The 26,561-nt window shown below is 35.8% G+C and overlaps 1 protein-coding gene across 1 annotated transcript in view; it reads right to left on the bottom strand.

Annotated features, from left to right (window-relative positions):
- Positions 1 to 26,561, bottom strand: part of wdr44 (WD repeat domain 44) — a 108,256-nt gene that overhangs the window by 7,193 nt on the left and 74,502 nt on the right. The window contains exons 9-18 of the mRNA XM_028816090.2: positions 25,077 to 25,183; positions 21,560 to 21,711; positions 20,688 to 20,826; positions 19,609 to 19,673; positions 17,326 to 17,442; positions 11,881 to 12,003; positions 5,042 to 5,233; positions 3,158 to 3,259; positions 2,935 to 3,050; positions 2,720 to 2,847 (exon numbers count right to left, since the gene is read on the bottom strand). Coding sequence (XP_028671923.2) covers positions 2,720 to 2,847; positions 2,935 to 3,050; positions 3,158 to 3,259; positions 5,042 to 5,233; positions 11,881 to 12,003; positions 17,326 to 17,442; positions 19,609 to 19,673; positions 20,688 to 20,826; positions 21,560 to 21,711; positions 25,077 to 25,183 — 1,241 coding nt within the window. The remainder of the gene's footprint in view (positions 1 to 2,719; positions 2,848 to 2,934; positions 3,051 to 3,157; positions 3,260 to 5,041; positions 5,234 to 11,880; positions 12,004 to 17,325; positions 17,443 to 19,608; positions 19,674 to 20,687; positions 20,827 to 21,559; positions 21,712 to 25,076; positions 25,184 to 26,561) is intronic.

Genomic DNA, 26,561 nt, shown 5'->3' with positions numbered 1-26,561 from the left:
TGACACGCTAACAATAAGCACTTTCAACCAATTGTGTCAAGAAATGCTATGGGTGCTCCTTTATACCAACAGCAATATGTCTACTTAATGCCTCACTGTGAATGCATCAGCCAAGTGAGAAATTTTGTTTTCTTTTTAATTTTCTTGCTTTATAGCAATTCTGGTGTGTGTTCAGACCAAAGTGTTATGTATTTATCTATCAACCTATTTATGTATTTAAAGAACTTCAGTAAAAAGCCAAATTTTCCCCTGGGAACAAATACGTTCGTTTCTTTCTTTCTATCTATCTATCTATCTATCTATCTATCTATCTATCTATCTATCTATCTATCTATCTATCTATCTATCTATCTATCTATCGATCGATCGCTAGGTCCATAGATATTTGGAGAGAGACAACTTTTTTCTAATTTCGGTTTTGTACATTACCACAATGAATTTTAAATGAAACAACTCGGATGCAATTGAAGTGCAGACTTTCAGCTTTAATTCAGTGGGGTGAACAAAACGATAGCATAAAAATGTGAGGCAATTAAAGCATTTTTTTTAACACAATCCCTTTATTTCAGGGGCTCAAAAGTAATTGGACAAATTAAATAACTGGAAATAAAATGTTCACTTCTAATACTTGGTTGAAAACCCTTTGCTGGCAATGAAAGCCTGAAGTCTTGAATTCATGGACATCACCAGATGCTGGGTTTCCTCCTTTTTAATGCTCTGCCAGGCCTTTACTACAGCGGCTTTCAGTTGCTGTTTGTTTGTGGGCCTTTCTGTCTGAAGTTTAGTCTTCAACAAGTGAAATGCATGCTCAATTGGGTTAAGATCAGGTGACTGACTTGGCCATTCAAGATTTTTCCACTTCTTTGCTTTAATAAACTCCTGGGTTGCTTTGGCTGTATGTTTTGGATCATTGTCCATCTGTATCATGAAACGCCGCCCAATCAATTTCACTGCATTTAGCTGGATTTGAGCAGACAGTATGTCTCTGAACACCTCAGAATTCATTCGGCTGCTTCCGTCCTGTGTCACATCATCAATAAACACTAGTGTCCCAGTGCCACTGGCAGCCATGCATGCCCAAGCCATCACACTGCCTCCACCGTGTTTTACAGATGATGTGGTATGCTTTGGATAATGAGCTGTTCCACACCTTCTCCATACTTTTTTCTTGCCATCATTCTGGTAGAGGTTGATCTTGGTTTCATCTGTCCAAATAATGTTTTTTCAGAACTGTGCTGGCTTTTTTAGATGTTCTTTAGCAAAGTCCAATCTAGCCTTTCTATTCTTGAGGCTTATGAGTGGCTTGCACCTTGCAGTGCACCCTCTGTATTTACTTTCATGCAGTCTTCTCTTTATGGTAGACTTGGATATCGATACACCTACCCCCTGGAGAGTGTTGTTCACTTGGTTGACTGTTGTGAAGGGGTTTCTCTTCACCATGGAAATGATGCTGCGATCATCCACCACTGTTGTCTTCTGTGGACGTCCAAATTTTTTTGCGTTGCTGAGTTCACCGGTGCTTGCTTTCTTTCTCAGGATGTGCCAAACTGTAGATTTTGCCACTCGTAATATTGTAGCAATTTCTCGGATGGGTTTTTTCTGTTTTCGCAGCTTAACGATGGCTTCTTTCACCTACATGGAGAGCTCCTTTGACTGCATGTTGTCTGTTCACAGCAAAATCTTCCACATGCAAGCACCACAACTCAAACCAACTCCAGGCCTTTTATCTGCTTAACTGATAACGACATAACGATGGACTTGCCCACACCTGCCCATGAAATAGCCTTTGAGTCAATTGTCCAATTACTTTTGAGCCCCTGAAATGAAGGGATTGTGTTAAAAAATGCTTTAGTTGCCTCACATTTTTATGCAATCGTTTTGTTCACCCCACTGAATTAAAGCTGAAAGTCTGCACTTCAACTGCATCTGAGTTATTTAATTTAAAATTCACTGTGGTAATGTACGGAACCAAAATTAGAAAAAAGTTGTTTCTGTCCAAATATTTATGGACGTAACTGTATCTATCTATCTATCTATACTCCACACTATGCAAGTATCCGAGATGCACCCACCTGTGTATCTGATACCTGCTGTCAATGTAAACTACTGAGGCTGCAATATTTATCCCTTGGCCAGCCGAAAAAACACAAACACTACACACAAGTACTGTACCTTTCAATAATTATATACCTCAATTTTAATATCCGGGTTTATCAGTAAAGTCTTGTCTATTGTATGGACTGCATCCAATAAACTTTCCATAAGGTATATATTTTACATTTACACTTTACTTTTATGTTTACATGTGTAAACATTTTACAGATATTCATATCATGTATAATTATGTATATCCTAAATCTAATGACTCGTTACTACAGAGGAGCAGCATTTTTTAATCAGAAATATGTTTTCCAAATGATGAATTAATGTAGACACTGTAAGTCAAAAAACACTCTTAAAGACAGTATATGAAAACAGTATAGCAAAGCTGTATTTTTCCAGAACTATACATCTTAAATTACTACACATGAATGAATGAGTTAACTTCTTTGCTTACATTTCTCAGATATACCAAAAACATTGTATTCATTTTATAAATTCCCCTGTCTCAGATGTTTGTTTTCAGGAGATTCTATTACATCCAAATTTTGTTTTTTCACAAACATGAAACTAACTTTTTTTCTAAATCAGTGTTAAATTGACACAACTAACTGGTTACCTTTAATTCCTTCCCAAAAGTCATTGCGGTCTCTCCTCACAGATGTAAACTTGCTCAAATCATGGTATGTGCTCCAGATGTAAACATATTTGTCTTCAGAGCCACTCATAATATATGAATAATCATGACTAAAACCAAAAGAGAGAGATAGAGGAAGAAATATTGAGTCAAATTTCCAGTAAACTACCAATAAGAGGCAATTATGATTTCTGTACCTGAAGCTGGCTTTAATCTGACTGCTGCTATTGACATATCCTTTGTACTTCATTGATAAAGATAAATCCCTCAAATCATACAGTCGGATTCTTGAATCATTTGAAGTCACTAATATCTAGAAATAGCCAAGACAATAAAATGGATGAGAAACACTGATGTTGTTAGAGCATGGTGTTCAACTTGTTAAATGTAATCTATTAGCAGATGTTCTTCAACACACACCTTGTTCTCTCCAGGCAATGGTTCAATCCCAGTAATTTTTCGACCCACCCTGTTTCTGCCTCTCGTTGATCGCACGTGAATTTGGGTGTGGTATTTCAAATGCTACAAAAAAAAGACACATTAAGACTTTAATATGTTTTTGGTGGAGAAAAATAAATCAATTTTTTATTGTAATGGGGGATAGTAATAATAATAAGTTACATTTATTCAGTGACTGTCATAGTAAGCTAGTTAAACACATATTTTAAAATTGCAAGCAGGAATCAAAGCACACAACAATTTTACAAGATTTAAAATATAAACTAGTGACAAAGAGGGAAAAAAGTGTAACAGTTAACCTGCTAAAAAGCTTTCACATGTGTGGTCAAAGCCAAACACTGATAACAAAAATACATGGTGCCCATAAATCATTATCCTAATTGACGTATGCCATCACATTATTGAGGAAAATCTAATATTTGCTTTTTGCAGATATGTATGGTTTCTCACAGAGTTTTTGTGTGGTACATTTGATTAATCTATCTGTTAATAGTAGATATACTGTATAACAACTGTTAAAGATAACATCAATCACCAAACAAAAACACAAGAGCCTCCTACCCTTTCATCATAATCATCAGTTTAATGGTCATTTTCCAGTTTTACCCTGTTGTACCCATATTGTTTTCCTACACTTTTTGTGGTCCTGGGCATCCTTTGTAATGAGGCCCATACTTTTCATAATATTTGAAACAACCTCCAACTAGGTCTTCTTTGGATTGCCCTGGGACATATCCCTTACACCTCCTTTGTCCTCTCACTCTGCGACATTCCACCTGATCATTCTCATTTCTGTTCTTTACAGCATTTCTTCATATTTCTTAATTCACATGTTGCCTCAATAGAGCATACTACTTTACTTCTCACATAGCTTTCTTAAACAACTTCCCTTCAACGCCAGGGAGGTTCTATTAGAAGTCAGAATGGGAAACAGTTCCTGGATTTTTTTTTTCATGCACCCCTCTCTTTCTCATTTTGTCACTGTTGAGACTGCACCATCATCTACACTCAATAGGAGAACCAAATAGCAAGAGTCCCCTACTTTCTCTGAAACAACTGCTAGTATTTAAAGTGACACTTACTATATTAATATTCTGTACACCTCTCATATACTTCTTGCAAAAAAAAGTTTACTCTTGCTCCCTGCAGACTATCCTTCACACCACTTCATCTTTTATGCACTTACTTCTGAAAATATGTGCAATAGACTAAGCATCTGACAACAACCTTTAATGAACATGTCACATGGCCAAACACCAACCTCTTCCACACCTCCTGCCTCTTTGTGTACAACAAACACCATGGTCAGGTCTTGTTTGAAACAAAATCATAACACCTGAAAGTGCTTACCAATTATTTGGAATAAAACGGGGACAGAATCTACCTCACATGAAATAAATAAAGTAGTACTTAAGCTTTTTATATTTTTCTGCTTTTGAGCAAAATAGTTTGTGACTGCCACATTAATAGCAATGTATTAATTTAGGAACAATTTAGTCTGAAAACAGACATGTTTACTTGTAATGATGCAACTGTCATTACTAAATGGAAAGAAAGCTAATTTATTTACAGACATGGCTAGAGTGGGAAATTGAATGTGCTACAATTTTAATCACAGAGGTTCATTTTTTGCCTTTTAATAAAAGATAAATATAATTAAGTTTGTCTTCAGTGTAATGAAGATAAATGTAGACATATATAGCCATATTGTGTGTGTTTTATTAATTTGCAAAGAAATGTACTGAAAGTTTTTATTTTTTATGTGTGTATTGCACTTTATTTCTTTTGGTCACAAGGTAAAAAATATACACTGACAAAAAAACGTTTCTTGCATAGTTATGTTACCTCTGTATCATAAAATATGCATCTTCCGTCGTATGTACCAATAACTGCATACTTTCCATTCTGGCAGAAATTTGCTGCTGTGATCAGACGAGTTTGTCCATCCACTTCATTCCAAAGTGCCACCTTTTTATCAGGAATGTTCCATAGCCGTAGCTTACCATCCAGTGATCCACTTAAAAAGTACCTGTCATCCTATAAAAAAAAGAAGAGAATCACATACTACAATTTAAACAAACATTCCACATCAGCCTTAATAGTAAAACTAAAAATGCTAGTCCTGAAGAAAAAAAAAAAAAAAGAATTTTTTATGGCAAGTCTGTGAGCTCTGTAAAGGGTGACATATGTAAACCATAGATATATAAAAGATTTCAAATTAATTAAAATAAAAAATACAATAATGGAAAGAAAACTTTAAAACCCATAAAGTCAAGCACATCTTCCTGTTCAGTCATGCTTCATGTTTAGTTCGGTCTCTGCTGTTTAGTAATTTCAGTTTCATCCTCTCAAACCCACTTAATCCAGTTTGAGGCTGAGGGGGCAAAAGCCTATTGCTCAGAACTAATGCACACACCTACAATGGACCAATTAATACTTTTTACTTTACATTTACTGAGCTACTTTAGTGTACCACCTCAACATTTGGCAAATCCTCTACGGCTCCTCTCTAAATTTCAGACCCAGTGTTGTTAAGTCTTTTCAAACTGACGGAGGGAAACCTGTTGCACTAAGACAAGGGAGTCATGCATGTGCCTGTATTTACATTAGTAACAATTGAGTTGTTGTATGATAAGTGCTAAGTTAACTGGCAACATATTCCCTCCTGATCTTGGCAACTGGCTGTATTTTGATTTTCCATTTGAATATTAACTCAGAATTTTCAAAAACAACTTTTGGGTAAGGAAACTAGCTCTGTATAATTAATATACCATTACATACCTGAACTGCCTGAAGTAAGGCAAAGAAACATATGCTGATAAAAGCGAGCTCAGATGGTACAGTAACCACAGATTTAAAATGCAGAGAAAATATAGGTTTTCAAGCCTGATCTGTCAAAGGGGCATTTCATGTAATGTATCATTGTGGCTTTGGACTTTATAAGTCAGATATGTATTAGAGTTGCACTTTTTTCTTGCAGGGTCAGTAACACAAATATGAGATTAGGAGAATAATGGGCTAAGCCAGGATACCATTCAAATGACCTTCTTTACTTTTAACTTTATTTTTTTCTTTAGTATCCATAAAACCTCAAATAAAATGATACAAGTATTCAATAGTTTCAAACTAGGAAGAGATTGGATCTTAGGATAAAAATATATTGTATATTTGTGTTCAGATTTTTTCTTTGTATCATATTTAGTTACAGTTTTTATTAGTATGTGTGAATGACTACTTGTCCAAAAATTTGAAAAGACACATATGAATCATACAATAATAATAACCATCAACTGAGATTAAAAGAAATTAAGTGACTGAACCTTCTGAGCACTTTGTTATCACAGAGGTACTGTCACATTTTGATAACAAGAAAAACAATTTGCACCTTTACATAGTAGTCATAGTTTATAGCCCTTTTTTGGTAACTAATCTGAATTTGGCTTTAAGCACTATCCTGAATGCACATGGAGAATAAAGAACTTTGTATACAACCTATGTTTGTTGTGATACAGACAAACTGTCACATTTTTGCCTCTATTTAAATTCAAAGTATTATATCTTTATAGTTTTTCTAGGAAAATAAGTAACATTCTAAATCTCAAAATTGTGCCAGTGAATACATCTTTTCCATTTTGCACTAACCAATGATTTTAGAAGAGCTAATATAAATTAACTACAACAAAGGATAAAATGACACACACTTCTGTGCTTAGGCAACACAAGAGAACAACTGAGCATGCTATTGCAGCAAGCGGAAGCACAGAGCAGCGGTGTCTCCCACATGCACGTAGCCCTTCGCAAACATCCGAGCAAGTTCAACTGAAGTAAAGCCGGCAGTTGACCAAGAGAAATAACCGGCAGTGAGAAATTAAAGTTGATCGCTCAGCGGGTGATGGAAACTTAAAGCCGACGGTCTCTTAGTGATTCAGCTGAACGCGGAAAGCGCTGAAGCACCAAAGTTACTACAAAAAAATGGAGACAATGACATCAACAATAAACGTAAGTTCTATCTGCTCTCTGCCCATTGAGGGTACGTTTATAAGTTGTATGTCCTGCAGCATGTACAGTTCAGGTTTTCCGGCCGACAGTTTAGACAGCTTCACCTGCCAAAAGTGATTAGTTAATTTAGAGTTGGTCGGGAAAATATGAACTGGAGGACCACGTTAGGAATCTGATAGCAATTAGGCAAACCGAAAATTGGTTCGACTTGGTTTGCTTAAGACAATTCGTCTACTTCTGATTCAGCTTCAGTCTCTCCAGGTCCCACTGTAGTCAGTGTGTGGCGGAACTCAGCAGCACAAATTCAGCCACAGGGCGAGGGGTCTAAGAAGCCAAAAATGAGTCCCCCAGCACCCAGGTCACCAATTTGGACCCAGAACAGATTCTCAGCACTTCGTAGCGCACCTGTGGAAACTGAGAATAAGAAAGTGCTCATAACTGGCGATTCCATAGTGCGGAATGTTAGAATCCCAAACTATGTTAAACCAGCAGTTAATGTTAAATGCCTCGCAGGGCCCAAGATTTCTGGCATAGAGGCCGCATTGGACCGTGTCGCCGACGATGAAGTTTCTACCTTATTGCTGCATGTCGGCACTAATAATATTTATTCACAGCAATCCGAGGTATTAAAGAGGAACTTCATCTCTCTAAGCAATAAAAGCTGAAATTTAGATCAGCTAACATCACATTATAATGTGACCTTGAGAGATGCTCTGGACACAGTGGCTCCCCTTAAAACAAAAGTGATCAAAGCACATAGAAACTCTCTCTCGTTTAATGAAAACACTTGAGCTCTTAAATTAGAGTGTCGAAAACTGGAGCGCTGATGGAGAACAACAAAGCTACATGTCTTTCAAATTGCTTGGACAGAGAGTGTTAATAAATATAAAAAAGCCCTCTTTAAAGCTCCCTCAGAATACTATTCTACAATAATAGATAGCAATAATAAAAATCCTTGGGTACTGTTTAGAACAGTGGCTAAATTAACAAATGGAAATTTAGATCAACAGTGCAAAATACCAACAGATATTAGCAGTACAGATTTTATGAACTTCTTCAATGAGAAAATTAAAAATATAAGATCCCAGATCTCTGCATCACACTACAAACCAAATACTAGCTTAGCAAACCCTGCCTCACATTGCATTCAGCACTTTAATAATTTTAATCCTGTAACTGAGCAGGAAGTCTTAACTTTAATTTCTAAAATGAAGCCCACTACTTGTTTCCTAGATCGAGTGCCAACAAAACTAGTAAAAAGTGCAATGGATGTTCTTGCAGCGCCTATTCTAAATATTATCAATAGTTCATTATTGCATGGCACAGTACCTGATGCACTGAAAGTGTCAATCATTAAACCATTACTTAAAAAGTCAGACCTAGACCCACACATATGCAGATGACACCCAGTTATACCTTTCATTTAAATCAAATGAAGTTTCTCCAATGTTGTCTTTAATTAGTTGTGTTAGTGAATTAAAGGAGTGGATGAATGAGAACTACTTGTCTTTAAACACAGAAAAAACAGATGTTAATTGTTGGAGGGAATGACGCTGATCATAACAATATTTTGTCATCATTTAACTCAGTTGGAATCCCCATTAATTTTACTGAATCAGCCCGCAATCTAGGAGTTATCTTTGACTGTAGCATGTCATTTAAAGCGTATATTACAAAGATGTCCAAATCATGTTTCGTCCATCTTAAAAATGCTAGGAAATTAAGGCACTTTCTAAATAAACAGGATTCTGTGATAATAATTCATGCATTTATCTCTAGTAGGATTGACTACTGCAATGCGGTGTCACTGGATGTTCAAACTGTTCTCTATACAGCCTCCAGTTAATCCAAAATGCGGCTGCAAGAATTATTACAAGAACAAGAAAATACGAACACATATCTACCAGTTCTTAAATCCTTACACTGGCTCCCAGTTAAGTTTAGGGCAGATTTCAAAATCCTCCTTTTAACATATAAAGTATTAAATGTCCAAGGTCTGGCTTACTTGTTGGAACTTATCATGACTTACAAACCAGAGTGCACATTAAGATCTCAAGATGTCGTTCTGCTTATGATTCCAAGGATTAATAAAATAACAATGGGAGGTCGAGCTTTTAGTTACAGGGCCCCTAAACTGTGAAATGGCCTGCCTGCTACTATAAGAGATGCCCCTTAGGTCTCAGCTTTTAAATCCCGGCTGAAGACTCACTACGTCACTTTAGTATATCCTGACTAGAGCTGCTGATTAACTGTACAGACTGCATCTCTGTTGTTAGTCATTAGCACTAAAACATAAGTAACATGATAGTTATAATTGGATACTATCCCTCACCTATTCTGTTTCTCTTCTTGGTACTCAAATGTGGCACTTGGTGCCACGGCCCACCTGTTATGTTGTTTTGCCTGCCTAAGGTAAAGTCATCCCTGATGCAGGATCGCAGGAATTGTGGGAAGGAGGGGTCCTTTCATCGGATTGGCTGGCCCAGTGCTGTTTCAGCCATGGATTGGCCAAATGGGGGAGGCAGCTTGATGGATGAGGTCTCCAGGACTCTAAATATATCCAAATCTTCTTAAGTGATATCATCTACTGTTAAATTCTGCTCCGTACTTCTAAAATTTTTATTTTTATACTGTATTGAGGATTGTTCTGTTCTGTGTATTGTATTGTATTGTATTGACCCCCTTCTTTTGACACCCACTGCTTGCCCAGCCTACCTGGAAAGGGATCTCTCTTTGAACTGCCTTTCCCAAGGTTTCTTCCATTTTTCCCTACAAGTTTTTTTTTTTTTGGGAGTTTTTCCTTGTCTTCTTAGAGAGTCAAGGCTGGGGGGCTGTCAAGAGGCAGGGCCTGTTAAAGCCCATTGCGGCACTTCTTGTGTGATTTTGGGCTATACAAAAATAAATTGTATTGTATTGTATTGTACTAGAAGTGATAATCCACATCAAATTCAGATTCAATATCTTTACAAACTCTTCATGAGAGCTTTGAAATTAGATTCATCAATACATAGTTTTCACTTAAATATATGAAAGCATCTAACAACACAGGCTCGGTATATGCTTACTTAATGACAAATTAATGCATTAAACCTTTGACCACTTCTCAGACAGAAGTTTAAATTTTTCTAATTTTAAATATGAAATAGTTTTCACATTTTTACAGTGGGAGAGATAAGATTTTTGTGACAAAAAAGAAAAATACAATTAAATTTCACTATACAGTATATTATTCACTATGCAAGTTAATTTCATCCAGTAATACACCGCATACTGCACTTTTTTTTATATATTTATTGATTTTAATTACAAACAGATAAAATTTCATACAGTAAAGTCAAATTTAAATCAAAGCAATGTTCAGCCCCACCCAAGAGAAAGAGAGAGGAGCCAATAACTGAACTTACTCTATGAAAGGAGCAAGAAAAGAAGGGTATATTTTTCCCTGAAATGGAAACTTTTTCTAAATTGTTATTGATTAGATCTGGCCATATTTTTAAAAAAGTTTTGAACAGATCCTCTAGAATTACAGAACATCGGTTACCAACTGACTTACGAGTTATGGGATGGGATTCTTCCAGTGGAGCAAGAAAAGTCTATGTGCTAGTAGTGTAGTAAAGGAAATTCCAGTTTGTTTGTCCTTCTTCACTTTAAGCCCAACTGGGAGTACACCAAACAGAGCTACAGTATTAATGGATTAGGAGGGACAGTGACACCAAGGCTGTCCGATATGCATGCAAAGATTTTTGTCCAAAATGTTGTTAATTTGGTGCATGCCACACCAAATATAGTTCCAAGTATTATATGACAAGTCTGAATGTAGGAGAAAAACACAGGTCTGACCAAGGCGAGTATCTGACAACATCACTGGCAATTGTGGTCTTGGACTGGGTACCTTTCAGAAAACCTAAGTTGAGGTAATTATGAGCTGTGTATTATATTTAGATGTCTACTGAATCTTGTCTTATTTATAAATAGTATAAAATTTGTGCTTATTTGTCTAAATGTAGAGAAAATTAACATGTCAACAGAAAAAAAATAGCAGGAGCCCTTAAATCTCTATTAAAGTATAACTGGAATTACACCATTTATAAATCAGGCTTCAAGAAACCATACACCTGTAGGTAAAAGGATGCAGCTCTGTGAGAAGGAGAATGAAGACAGCACAGGCTTCTTTTAAATGAAGTATACAAAAATGAGTTATATTTTTAGGAAAACTATATGAATATACACTTTTACAGTTTCATAACATGTTATTTACTTAACTCTCCAGGGTGGCTACATGCAGCTTTTCTAGACTACTACTCGGCTATGCAGATCAAGATGTTAATTTTGACAGTATTAATTATCTCAGGTAGTGTAATGAAGAGAGATGACCATTACTAAATATATTAAATTAGTACATTAAAGTAAATATAATAAACCTAATACAGCAGGAGACAGAAATCACACGTAAATAGGTCTTCACACTTTTTGTTTTTTTACAATAATCAGATGCCACAACCAGAATTTCTGTTATTTTAAAATGTGAAGTCTGGAAAAAAAGGAAATTTTAATTCTAACTTTAAAATTTGAGGGCTATCAAACAGCCCTTAACACAGAAATATGATGCTGTGTTTACTACAATCAAGGCATGAAAAATGTGTTTTTGAAAACCAAAATGCACTACATTAATTAATAATACTTACCCTAGGATGGAAAGCAATAGCAGTAACAAAATCAATATGCTGAAAGCAACATAAGCATTCTCTCCGTGATATGTGCCATAATCGTACTGTCTTGTCCATGGAAGATGAAAGCAAAAAGTAGTTCTGTAGGATAGAGAAAATATTACTTAACAAGGTTACGTTTTCAGAGTGAGTACAAACAATACAAAAAAAAATGAATCTGTCTAAAGATTCTTAAAACTATAGTTAGGTTTGAACTGAAAGTAAAACAAATCATAACCCTTTGCTAAAAGCTTAGTGGCTGACTTTCTTTTCAATCAACACCTTCATCTTGATTTTAATGGAGGTTTTCATTACTTAGTTTCTATTCACATTCTAGTTTCCTAACTCCTGCCAATGTGTTTTATTTCACAGAAAAAAACAATAAAACTGTGTCGAGAACCAATCTGTATTGATACCTCTCGTTCTTGAACACTTTTGTCTTTTTTTTAAAAAATGTATTTAATATTTCATTTAAGCATTTACTACATGCTATATATTGTTGACTTACTATATGTACCTCACTGTTAAATGGCTGATTGTTAAAAGTAAGCCATCGAGACTTGATCCTAAATTAATATAAAGACTCCTGTGCATTAAAGTAGTAAATATCAAGAGAGAAGTAAAAATTATTGACAGAACAAGAACAACTCATGTAATTAAAACATAATTAGGAGCAAACACTAGCTTCAAACTGAGAAAATTAATAAATAAAAATTACCAACAGTGATAAAACCACTATGGTAAAACATGAGCAAACACCTCCAATGAGGTGTTTTTATGGTCTTTAGCTATTAAGTCTGTTGATTTTTTAAAGGATATCTAACCTCACTATTTAGCACAAAGACACTACACCTCTGAATAAAAAACAGAAAAGTTAATACATGAGCATACCAAATCAGTTATATTATTCAGACTGCTGTAATTAAGCAACACTTTCAAGCTGGAAAGCTTGTGAGAATAGTTAGATGTCAAAACAAGTGAAACACCTGCACAAAAGAGATTTACGTTGTACAGTTCACACTAGGCTGTACAGTGTCCCTTGTACATCCCAAATATCTGCATGTCTTGAAATTGGACTGATTGTTCTGACAAGTTTGATAGAAGCTTCAGTAATAGAGACTGCTTAACTTGCTGAGATTTGACAATGAACAGTGGCCAAGGTGATATTGATAAAAAAAAGTCTGCGGGTAAAAATGTCCGCAGCAATGGGAAACTGTGGACAAAAGGGCAAATGGTGCAACTGATTGTTTTACATAGTGACACCATAGCAAAACAAGTCTGCAGGACAGAATGTACCAGTCAATTACTATAATAGCTCTGTTACGGTGTGAGGTGCATTTTAGAGGCATTGCTTGGAACCATTGATTCCCTTGGAGGGCAGGCTAAATGGCAAAGAAAATGCAAAGAAATCTGAGCCATCATATTTATCTTATGGCAGAGCATTTCTTTTCTGATGCTTAAGGAGTTTTGTAGGATAACAATGTCCCATGCATAGATCATGAGTTGCCAAGAAATAATTTGAAGAGAATTACAACCATATCATATAGCTACTAGTCACTAGATCCCAACCCTCCCAAGCACTCCAAATAAACAGCAAAGGACCATTTTTTCTGAAGGAATGGTGCAAAGTATATCTCACTTTCCAGATCTTTAATTTTGTTATTCAACAAAAGACCACATATTAAAAAATAAAACAAGGATCCAAAGCAGAAGGTAGTATGGCACTGCCCAACTGGATAATATACTACCATGTTGTGAATATTCATAATTTTAGATAATGGAAAGAAGTAGTCGATGATGAATGCACTCCTGCCTAATTGGATGGGGAAAGAAAATCTTATAAGAAGTCCTCTCTGCATATTCAGGTCATTAATAATTATAGGTAATTTTACAAGTAATCATATTGTATTTCACTCACTAAAAATATGGAACCAATCTAGAAAACACTCTAAGAAATTAAACACACTGCTGTCTGATGCTACATTACAGGATAACTCCATATTTAAGCCCTCCCAGGATTACATGCTATTTATTGCAAGTTTTAGAAAAGACTCTAGGCATCTCGACCATAAGAGATCTTTTATTGATAATATATTTGCACATTTTGATCAGCTCTTTTGTAAATATGTAATTCCCTCAACATATTACAGACATGGACTTCAAATAATAACACAAATGGAAACTGCATGTACAAAAATGGTGGGACCCATAACCTAATACTTTGCTTCATCACATTTACAGGCAATCACTACAAACAAACGATTCCTGGTGCTCTCAATGAGACTTCTGCACCTGTCAACAGGTAGTTTCACCTACTCTTCCTGAGCAAACTGCTTCAGCTGTGTCAGATTTGAAGGGTGTCTTCTTCTTTCAGTGTTTTCCATTGATGGTTTATAGGATTCAAATCAGAGCTCAAAGAAGAACACTTCAGAATAGTCCAATGCTTTGTTCTTATCTATCCTTGGGGGCTTTTAGCTGTGTGTTTGGGGTCATTATGCTGATGGAGGATCAATGACCTGTGATTGACACAGAACTTTCTGACACCGGGCAGTACGTTTTGCTCCAGAATGTCTTGACAGACTCAATGCACCCTGTGTCAGACACAGCAAAGCAGCTCCAAAATATAACTCGGCCTCCTCCAGGTTTCAAAGTAGGTATAGTGTTCTTTTCTATGAAATCCCCATTTTTTTCTCTGTGAACATAGAGCTGATGTGACTTGCCAAAAAGCTTCACTTTTGTCTAACCTGTCCGGACCTCACTCTCCTATAAGCACTGTGGCTTATCAATATACATTTTAGCAAATTCCAGTCTGGTTATTTTATGTTGTTTTTTCCAAGAGTGGAGTCCTCCTGAGTCTTTTTCCATTGAGCCCATTGTCACTCAAAAAGCAACAAATGGTATGATTAGACACTGATGGAATCTGAACATGTAGTTCAGGTTGTATCTCTTTGGAAGTTGTCCTTGGCTTTTTGATTTACCACTCTCATGACCCTTCTGCCCATTCTGGGGTTAATTTTCTTTTTATGGCCATGTTCAGGGCTACAGTCCCATGGACCTTAAACTTCTTAATATTTGCAACTGTCACAGAAACATAAACCTACTTGGAGATGGTCTTATAGCTATTGCCTGTAACATGCTTGTCTATAATTTTCTTTCTGATCTCCTCAGTCAGCTCTCTTCTTTGCTTTCTCTGGACCAAGTTCAGAGTGGAACACACAATGATACCAAACAGCAGACTGACCACTTTTCTCCACTTAACTAAACACATTGACTGCTTGCACGATTGGAGACATGTGTGATACTAAAGAAAAGAGCTGAAAAATATCACTCTAACCCAATTAAGCCTTTTTAGAATATCTTTGTAGAATAACTAAAAATGTATCTCTTTTCACATTTGCTTTTATTTACTCGATAACATATCAAAGTCATGCAGGTATACTATACAAGGGACAATTGCTTTTCACTTAAATCACTTTTCAGGTGGCATATGGCATTTTTTTCAATGAGCTGTAAGGGTACCAACAAATTTGTGCATGTCTATTCTTATCTATTTATAATTTAGAAAAAAAAAGAAATTGCCTAATTTCGCTAACCCATTACCAATGTTCATACTTAAAAATATTTAACTAGTAAGAAGAAGAAGATTGCCAGTGTTGCCAGAAATGATCAAATAGTGCCACAGTGCTCATTGCTAGACTACCTTCAGCAATGCTGGGAAAGAGATCTCTTTATTAATATTGCAGACAAGCAATGGAAATCGATAACAACTATAAAATAGCACAAGGGGACTAGCACACTTTCTGTGATATATGGGATCAATTGTATGTAGTATTGTTCTTCTGTATGCATCTAAACACTTTAAATCCAGACGCTCCAATCCAATTCAATCCTACCTAAGCCACATTGCTGTTGAAGAAGCTTCTGGTGGCCTAACACATTCTTTAGGCTATTTATGCCTGTGTTTAATTGGTCTGGTTAGCTACCTATAGGTTTCAAGATTATACAGTAAATGTCCCATTCCTCCTTTCTTGCTTTATTACACATTTGACTTGATACAGTCTGTTACTTATAGAGATTACATGAACTGCATTACCTTATTATGCAACTACATGACATAAAAAATACACCCATATGAAAATGAAATTCTTTCTGCTACAACCATATTTTCAAAAGAAATTTGCAAACTGTGATCAGATAAAACTGTGTATAATCCATTAGCAAATTTTGTTTTAAAACATTAAAATTATTTTTTAATACATTCTTTGAAACATTAAAATTCAGATACAGACAGTAAAACTTAAAAATAAAAAGTTAATGAATTGCTAGCTAACTACATTTTCACAAATATTGAATGTTCATAATATGTAACTCTAATCAGCCATACACTTGGAAAGGAAGAATGCATGTATGATGAGAATTTGTGGGTCAAAATTTTAAATTGAATCAAAGGCTAACAAGTGTTCTAGGATTTCACTGACAATCATTTAGCATTGACTGCACCGCCATTTTTGTTTTGCTCTGTGGGAAGGTAAAAGGAGGTAAAATAGCATTCTCCTTTCTTATATACATCCATCCATCCATTATCCAACCCGCTATATCCTAACTACAGGGTCACGGGGGTCTGCCGGAGCCACTCCCAGCCAACACAGGGCGCAAGGCAGGAAACAAACCCAGGGCAGGGCACACACACACACACACACACACACACCAAGCACACACTAGGGACAATTTAGGATCGCCAATACACCTAACCTGCTGTCTTTGGACTGTGGGAGGAAACCAGAGCACCCAGAGAAAACCTACGCAGACATGGGGAGAACATGCAAACTCCATGCAGGGAGGACCCGGGAAGCAAACCAGTGTTTCCTAACTGCGAGGCAGCAGCGCTACCCACTGCACCACCGTGCCGCCCTTTCTTATATACATCTAAATAATTAATTTATTGGATACTTGATTATATAGGATAGGTTTGTTCAGTGTTTGTAGTTATTATGAGTAAAAGGCCAATACCAAGAACTCAGCATGTTAAAAAGCATTCTAATTAGCTTTTATATGACTGAGTTACAATAGAAACCTAAATTATAGTAAGACTGCTTAATTTCCGCGCCAAAGCAGTTGAAAGTTTTTCATAGCTGTATTGCAATAAGAGAAAATGGACACACAGATGAGTATTTTCTAAGTGTTGTGACATTTTTAGTATCACTTCATACTGAACCATAAACTAACATTGACTGCTTACTGATGTTGTATGTTGTGAAAAAGTTCTATATCACAGTAAACTGTACAACTTACTTATCTACAGAAAAAATGTAATATGCTAACGTTCATATTTTTACATTAACATATGAAATTAAAACAAATGTTACACCAGAATCATTAATCTGACTAGAAATAATCTTAAAAACATTTGTTTTATTTTCTTACCTTAGACCAAGAAAGGTCAAGTAGATCAGCAGTGTGCCCTTTGTATTTGCAAAATGGCTGTTGTCTAAAAGGTGCATTTTTATCATCCAAATCTGTGTCTTCAGCTGTATTGTTAACCTATGAAGCAATAAAAAGAAAGCTAATATAAAACACATTAAGCTAATTTAGATTTACCTTACAAGAAAAATATATCAGGTGTTTAATTCACTATTTTATTTGATGAAAAATAAAGTTCATATTATAAGAATGCACATTTAAGGCAACACTTTGAGATTCAAAAGCTTATAATATTCATGAAACGTTTTGATTTGAAAATTATCTGCACTATATCAAAAATTAGAAATACTACTCAGATAATGCTGAATAATGTGTTGGCTAAAAGTACTCTAATACTAAAGTGATACAGAGGATGTGCAGAATTGATCAAAATAGCTATCAGTTTTGTCTTCATTTTCTCATGCACTACTACCGCTAGTGGGTTGACAGGATGTCCCATAACTTAGCTTGCCTTCTTACCTAGCTTGTTGGTCCAAGGGGCTTCCCTTGTATGTTCCCTTGCACTGCCTATCACACATTTATAGGACATGTAAAGGATGTTACAACCCACATTAAAGGAACACAATCCCCTATGGAAAAATGTCTGCTCTGTCCTTTCTTATATATTTCCTCTTTGTTACTAGACCAGCCCAGTTTATCACTGATGTGGAAACCCCCAAGTACTTGTAGCAATGTACCAACTCCAGTTCACTTCCAGAAGAGCAACTGGGCATAGAGGCTCTTTAACCTCCGTTGTAGCAATTTGTTTCTGTGGGGACATCTTAAAAGACAAGTGTACTGCACACGTCCTGCAAGCATTGCTGAACTAAAAAGGAGGATTGAAGAGGAAATTGCTGGCTTTCCTCTTGACATGTTACGTCAAGCAATGCAGAATTTCCATAACAGGCTGTCAGAATGTGTACAAAGAAATGGACAACACCTTCATAATGCTTTCTTCAAAATATAAAATAAATATTGATTGTTTATCCTACACAAAACATTTGATAATTAAACATATTTTGTAATGTGTTTATTCGTGCATTGAACGTCAATTGAAAATTACCTGCTTTCCTGCTCCACCCTGTATGCACTACAGTATTCAATAGCTAAAAATATATATACAGTAAGTACAACAAAAATATTGATAATTTCCTTTTATGTTATATAAGCAAGCAGAGTCAATAACATACTTTCTTGGTGGCTTGCTGATTTGTCATAATGACTGCTGGTAATATAGGACCCAGGTAATATAGCATGTGTTAAGGACAGACATGAATGTTAGTTACTCCACAAAATGATTTAATTATAAAACATATTAAGAATTTCACTAGGCTCTTGCAGTGTATGTGACAAAGATCTCTAATCTAATGTTGTAACCATAACAAAGGATGAATATGATGTTAATTTCCTTCTGCTGTTATGCACCTAAAATCTGGAATAGCCTGCCAGTAGGAATTCGCCAGGCTAATACAGTGGAGCACTTTAAAAAAACTGCTGAAAACATATTACTTTAACATGGCCTTCTCATTACTTCACTGTTATTTAAATCCTGATACTCTGTATATCCAATTCATTATAATAACTATTCATGGTGGCTCTAAAATCAGTACTAACCCCTACTCTCTCTTCTGTTTCCTTTTCCGGTGTCCTTTTGGTGGTGGCGCTACTCAAAGCACCATTATGCTCCAACAATGATGGATGGATTAAAAGCCAGAAGTCTGTATGACCATCAGCATCAAGTGACTCCGTGAGAACCCTAACTACAAAGAGGACTATTTCATTTATGTTAGGTAGAATGCCCAGAGGGGACTGGGCGGTCTTGTGGCCTGGAACCCCTCCAGATTTTATTTTTTTCTCCAGCTTTCTGGAGTTTTTTTTTGTTTTTTCTGTCCACCTTGGCCATCGGACCTTACTCCTTTTCTATGTTAACTAATGTTGTCTTATTTTAATTTCTTATTTTGTCTTTTATTTTTCTTTTCTTCATTGTGTAAAGCACTTTGAGCTACTTTTTGTATGAAAATGTGCTATATAAATAAATGTTGTTGTTGTTAATTTGATATTGTTATGATGACTTTCATATTGAAAGAATAATTTAATGTATACAAAGATCTAAGTGAGTATGGTGAATTTACCATTGCATAAACCATTCTTCTGCAAATCAGCAAGCGCAAATGAAATGAGGTTTGTTGCCAGATGGGAAGAAGGATTTGTAAATAGCAAGGTAAACATCATTTTCTAAAAACATACCGTTGTTTCTGTATCAGACTTTGATGAGCTAAGACTTTCTTGAGAGGGAGATGGAGACACACGGCCTAAAACAAGAAACACAATGCAATAATGATATTAGGAGTTAAGTTTGCAAGTGTGCTCTGAAGATCCTGATGAATAATTTATCTAAAAATCGGGAGTGGTCTCCCCTAGACTTTCTAGTATACTCAGATACAGTATGTACTGTATACTCAAAGATTATGTTTTTATATTATGTACATTAAAGATCAACAACAAATCAAATTAATAATATATTGAACAATTACTATAAAAGTAAAGTTGAATACATCAGACTCTGCAGCTGCATGAATAAAAGGTAAAGTATCACTTCCAATTAGCAGAAATAGCTCAACAGTTGATAAAAATCTACATTTTTAACCTAATACTTGTGCGCAAAATTTGGTTGACCTAAGTGAAAGCGTAATCAAGTTATCGTGTTTACATACACAAACACACACACACATAATTCTGAAAATGATATTATTGGACTCGGGGATGTGTAGAATGTTGAGATTCATCAAAATCTCAAAATGGAATTTTTGGAGGATTCCAATATTTTCCTTATACTATGTATACAAGAAAGACAGGGAGGTCTAAACTGTCTAGATTCACCAAAATCTCACCATCGAATTTTTGGACAATTATAATACTTTCTCTATACTTCATGTACAAAGAAGTAAAAACTTAAGAAATCTATTGTGTGTCCCTTTAATGACAGTTCACTGGGATTGAGAAGACTGGAGTCTTACAAAATTTCCTCATAACTTATACTCTCACTTGCTATATGTATAATGGCTATTACACAGAGTTTCTCTCGTGAAGTTATTTAAAGTATTTATTGCAACCAGTTCATTTTATCTTTATAAAACACCCATTTTTGTCCTCAGAATTGCATATCGTTTGATACTAAAAAGTAGACAATGAAAGGCAAAGGAGATGAAGGGAAACAAGCTTTAAAATAATATCAGTTTGACATACAACAAACCTATTTAGCATTTTGTAGCTTTCTATTACTCACTGTTATTTACTTTTAGTAAAATATTAAACAATACCCTTACCTTCAGTGTTGTATTTCATTCTCATGTTATTAAAATAATCAAAGGCATTTTTCAATACCCATATTCTGACAACTTTGTCCTGTCCAGCAGTTGCAAGTAATCGTCCACAGTGAGCAAATTTCATTGTCCACACGGCACCCTGAAAGGAATCCAATTAAGTTAAATACCAAAAACACAAATAATCTGACTATGCAATAAATGCAATGACAGCAGCTGAATGATAAATAAATCATATTTGGCTACAAAATGAATTTAGGGAGAATAGTTCAACTGAGATCCAGGTGTAAATATCCAATGTGGGAACAAAAATGCATTCAGGACACTGAACACTATAATAGACTTTTTGTCAGCTGTCTAAGAGCCAGGCTTGCCTCAGATCAAGTTCTTTTCAAATCAAGTTTTGAATTCTTGTCAGGTTTATTTTTTATTTTAATTTTTATTCCTTTATTTTATGTATTTACCTATATCTTGTTCTGTTTTATGCAATTTTATTTTATGTTGACTTTTGTCAATATTTTGCATTTCATGTGCTTTTATGACATGAAGTGCCTTATACACATTTTGTATAAACAGGCACAGAAGGAAAATCCTTCAATCATTTACATTTTACAATTTCCAGAATTAGTGGCTAAGTTTTGAGCAAAAGGACAGTCACTTGTCAAATGTTTGATTGAAACTTTCTGTGTTTACTTAAGACTGGCCAGTTGACCATTAAATAACTTTATTCCACTTCGCATCATTCAAACTGGAGGTCACAGGATCACGATGATTAAAATCTAGATGCACATCATATCAGCATTCTATTTTAGGTGCTTTTACGCTACAGAGAGGAAACAAAGTGATTGAATGTAAAAAATATACTGATAACTTACTGTATGTTCACCACTTAAATCCTGAACAACTTTAATTTGGTCAAAATCAAAGGGTCCTTTAAAGCCATGGGCTGCTTTAAACTTAACAGGTCTAGTATATGGCATCCCTTCATCATCACTTGATGATGGGTCATCCTGATCTGTGTGAAAAACTAGAAAGAAAAAAAATATGACCATTAATGTAACATGTAATTTTTAGTATCAATTAATTTATGCGATTCTGCCATAGCAGCACAAACTATATGAAGATAGCGAAGACATCAAAGTTACCAACAGAGACAGAGCCAAGGACTCTAAATGTGACATATGACGTGTATAAAGGAAAGGAATGGAAATACATACAAGCCTGAATTTTTTTCAACACTTAACTGCTGATAACAAGGAAAATGATAACATTTCCTACCATCACAAATGCATTCTTTACTTGGTGTATTTATGACATACTTATTGTCCCAACAGGACAGAGTTAAATTGCTTCACACCTCATGTAAAACAACTCTGACAGTATAAGCATGCCTCTGGCATGGTACTCCATCGACTCTTTCAGAATATTTTCTCATCATTAGGAATGGGCAGTATGGCAAAAAAATAAACTTGATTGCGTCAACTTGTTCAGAATGTTCTTAAGGTGTATCACTTGAAGACGGTGGCCTCTGCTGACACCAATGCAATTACACCCTTCAATAATACAGGATTTACAGCCAGCAATTACATTAAATGGCTATAACTTATTTAACTACAACAGACAGCCAACACCAATTTAATTGGTCTGCCAGTTTACACACAAGACTCTTCCAGATATTTAGAGTTACAATTACGGTTGCTCGGTATACTGGAACTGGAAAAGTACTGGAAAACCCAAATTTTAAAATAGTACAGTACCAGCATTTTGGGATTTTTGACACCAGAAGTAAACATCACCTTTCTCTCAATCCCTCAAACTTAACCCCATAAACCCCCAAAAACACTCAGGTGCGTATATGTATAAAAACAACTGTTCTGCAGACTTCAGGAAATGAACACAGACTTCACAGGGGACCAATTATTGCTTCAAAGTGACCGTGACTTTATGGGGGACCCCACCCCTTATTGGTTCAACGCGAAATGGACTGCATGGGGGATTTTATTTCTTCAACATGATTGGAATTCCCCTTGGCACACGGGAGCAAGGGACTTAAAAATCCACTTTGCTTACACAATTGCACATTTTATGCATTCATCTAGAGGGTAGCACGGCGCAATGGTGGTCAATTGTATGGCACATCAGGAAGGCTGGAGTGAGACAGGGAGTAGGGTGGTAACTGGGAGGTTTTGGAGTTATCTGTTTATTAAAAATTGGGAAAAAAAGGACAAAACAGAAATCACTACAAAATTAAAAGGAAATTGACTCTTTCAGAGCAGGATCCTTTGGTTAGTTCAGTTGTTTACAATTGTATGTAAAAATAAACCGTGACTTGACTAGTACAGAATGATTTGCCATTATTTCAATGAGAATTTAAAAGTTCCAACTGGAAGTGTGTGCAAGTGCCTTAAAGCATTGGAAAGGTGATATGGCTGAATCATTTCACAAAAATATTTAACATCAGCACTAAGATGTTTCAGAGGAACTTTGGGACAAATCTGTGACAAGATGCAGATCTTAACTTTTCTTATAATAATAATACATTTTATTTATATTGCGCCTTTCCCATGCTCAAGGCACTTACATAATATAAGAAAGAATGGCAGGGTATACAGTATATAGCATTGTACAAACCAGATAAATAAATAAAGAAGATTACGACAGTGAATTCAGAGAAAAAAAGCCTAACAGACAACATAATTGATGGTCTAGCACACACACATACAGGTTACATGAGCATCATGACTGAGAAGTAAACTGAGAGAAGGGTAATAAAGTCAAGTAAAGCTAAAAGCCTTCCTGAACAGATGAGTTTTGAGTTATTTTTTAAAAGAATTCATGGAGTCAGCTGATCTAATTAATTTCGGTAGGTCATTCCAGAGTCTGGGCGCTATACAGCTGAAGGCCTTGTCACCCATGGAGTGTAGATTAGTGTGGGGCACAACAAGATTTCTAGAATCAGAGGATCTAACTGGGCGGGCAGGCACATAGTGATGAGAAGGTCACTGATGTAGTTTGGCGCAAGGTTATTTAAGGCTTTGTAGGTTATTAGTAGGATTTTATAATCGATTCTGTAAGACACAGGGAGACAGTGAAGACGGAGCAGGATGGGTGTGATGTGCTCACTGCTGCTGGTTCGAGTAAGGACTCTTGCAGCTGAGTTTTGAATAAGCTGGAGCTGTGATATAAGATTAGAAGGGGCACCTGCCAGTAGGGAATTACAATAATCGATGCGGGATGTGATAAAAGCATGGACAAGTTTCTCAGCATTAGAGAAGGAGAGGAAGGAGCAAACACAGGATATGTTACGGAGGTGAAAGTAAGAAAGTTTCTTAATGTGATTTATGTGGGCGGAAAAAGAGAGGGAGGAATCAAAAATGACACCAAGATTCTTTACAGTAACCAAGATTCTTTACAGTAGAGGCACTGCCAAGATGGACTGGGAAAGAGCTCATTTTATTAAGTTGCATTTTATGGCACAGAAAATATGAATACTATAAGAATTTCCATTCTGAAAGGCTTGGCAAATGCAGAAAGGCAACTTTAGTCAAAAGTGGTCAATGTAAGTACATGAAAACAACATTCCAGACAGTCTAAAATATGCCAGAAAAAACATTTAACTGCAGAAAGCACACCTGAAGACCCTTTCAAGGAGAAAAAAAATGAATGCTCAAAATTTTCTGTTTCCAATGAATTAAAATATTCAGTAAAATTAATGTTTTGGACCTACAACCAAGCAGTATATCACAGCAGAGGGTGGTGGTGCTGCTTCATTGCTCTAGGACAATGGATTTGTGCTCCATCCAGGAGACTCTGTGTGTTGTTATTTGGAGATTGTACACTGGTTCAGTATGAGTGAGTGTGGTGTATACTGTATGTGCACATGTCTTAAAGAGTAGGTTTCTGCCAAGTTAGTCTGAGTGACAGTGGAGATTCTGCAAACTTGGACACTTTTTTAGTTACTAATCAGATTCACTGTGCAAAACTGCTTTCAAATCTGTAAAAGTCCAAAAAAAAAATGATGGTCAAAAGAGATAATCATCTTACATATATGAACAAAAAAAAATCTTTAGCTTTGTACACTATGGTACATACAAAGGACTTCTGTTTATACGGATTGATTTTTTTAATTCTATCTATTGATAGCAGCAAGAGCTAATCCCAGAAGTATAGAGCATATGATAAAATACTTTCCCAAATGTAAGGGTAGTCTATTAAGTTTACATGCATGTCTGTGGTATGAAGGAGGAAAATAAGAGTACATGTGTGAAAATCAAAACAAAGACTGGGAGAACCTGTAAAAACCATAGTGCCTAGTTGTTATTTGAACCACTGATTCTGCCACAAATATACAACCCACCAGAAAACATTACAAAAAACAGTGAAATGCTTTACCTTCATCTCGAACACTTTTCACTTTGTTTACTGCCCTCTCACCATACTCTTCAGCAAGATGCTTAGCTCTTTTCACTGATTTACCTAGGAACTTTTTAAGTTGTGTACTAGAATGAAAAATTAGAAAATTAAATTTAGTCCAAATTGTAAAAATGAAACAATCATACAATAAAAATCCTGAAAAATAAATAGCAAAACTTTGAATGACAAGTTTATATATTTTTTTAGAATACTGATAGATTTACTAAAATGTATTTTCTATTTTATTATATTAAGATACATCATCTTGATTTAGTATAAGAATGAAGTATAGTTATATGATGAAAGATAAGTTATTTCATTAAATGATAATGCTTTTGTTTCTGCAATCTATATATCTCAAGGCATTTAAGAAGTAAAGGATTAAGAAACCATACCTGTGGCATACAAAAATTGACAATTACCTTCTCCTTAAATACACATCTTGAAATCGAACAATAATGACTAAAATATTAAATAATATTTTTGATGTAGTGTATATCAATACATTATAATAAATGATCTACACACACATTCAAATTTTCGAAAGAGTTTTCAATACTGTGCCGCAGACTACTTTATTTCAGTCAATATTATTTATGGTCATTTTCTGATGTAGATTTTCTACTTTAACTATTATTGTACAGCAGTGGCAGACCGTCAGGGCCTGCAAGGCCTTCTCTGCTGGCCTAAAAAAATATCTGAATCACAAACTGATGTTAATTATATTCTGTCCATGAATACTTATTAAATAATTCCAAATAGTCGGTCTGCTTCCTTTCATAGCTTTTCCGATGGTTGTGCTGCTTCCAGACATGTATTTTCGTTTAAAGCATTTAACCAATCACATTTCAGCCATCATTTGTTGCCAGGCAGAATCATAGTCAAAGAAGTCTGCCCGGAGGCCTTCACAATCCGTTCTGCAGGCCCTCCAACACAAAATAAATGTCGATTAAACTGTTGCTTCAACCAATCAGATTTTGAGTTGGTTGCACTAGGGCCCTCTAGCAGGTGTACGGCAACGTCACCGTATTCAGACACATTGATTAGATAGGATGGTGTAATAGCTATTTTATCACCCCACAATGGCTGAAGGAGGAGAAGAAATAGATTTGGTGGCAGATTTACTTTCAAGGCCATTTTCAAGACGGACTTTTCAAGAAAAGCTGGACACTGTTAAGAAAGGTCGGACAACTCCGAAGCTAGCTAGCCTGTCACGACCAGGAGGAGGATTTGTCCGCCACTTTCAGGTTACCAACTACGAGCGGTACCCCTGGCTCACAGGGTCCAAGGAACACTGCAAATTGTATTGCTGGGAGTGCTTGTTATTTTCCACTGGTCGACATGGTGTTTGGAGCCACACTGGGTTTGTAAATTTGACTTGACATCAAAGCAGTGCCGGACACTTACAAGCAATGGTGCTTTCCAAAACGTTTGGGGAAACCAGAGTGGATCTACAGCTGGCGA

The sequence above is a fragment of the Erpetoichthys calabaricus genome, chromosome 12, assembly GCF_900747795.2.
Source record: "Erpetoichthys calabaricus chromosome 12, fErpCal1.3, whole genome shotgun sequence".
NCBI classification, from domain to species: Eukaryota; Metazoa; Chordata; class Cladistia; order Polypteriformes; family Polypteridae; genus Erpetoichthys; species Erpetoichthys calabaricus.
Note: the sequence above shows the minus strand (reverse complement) of the source record. Positions and strands in the feature narration are given on the sequence as shown.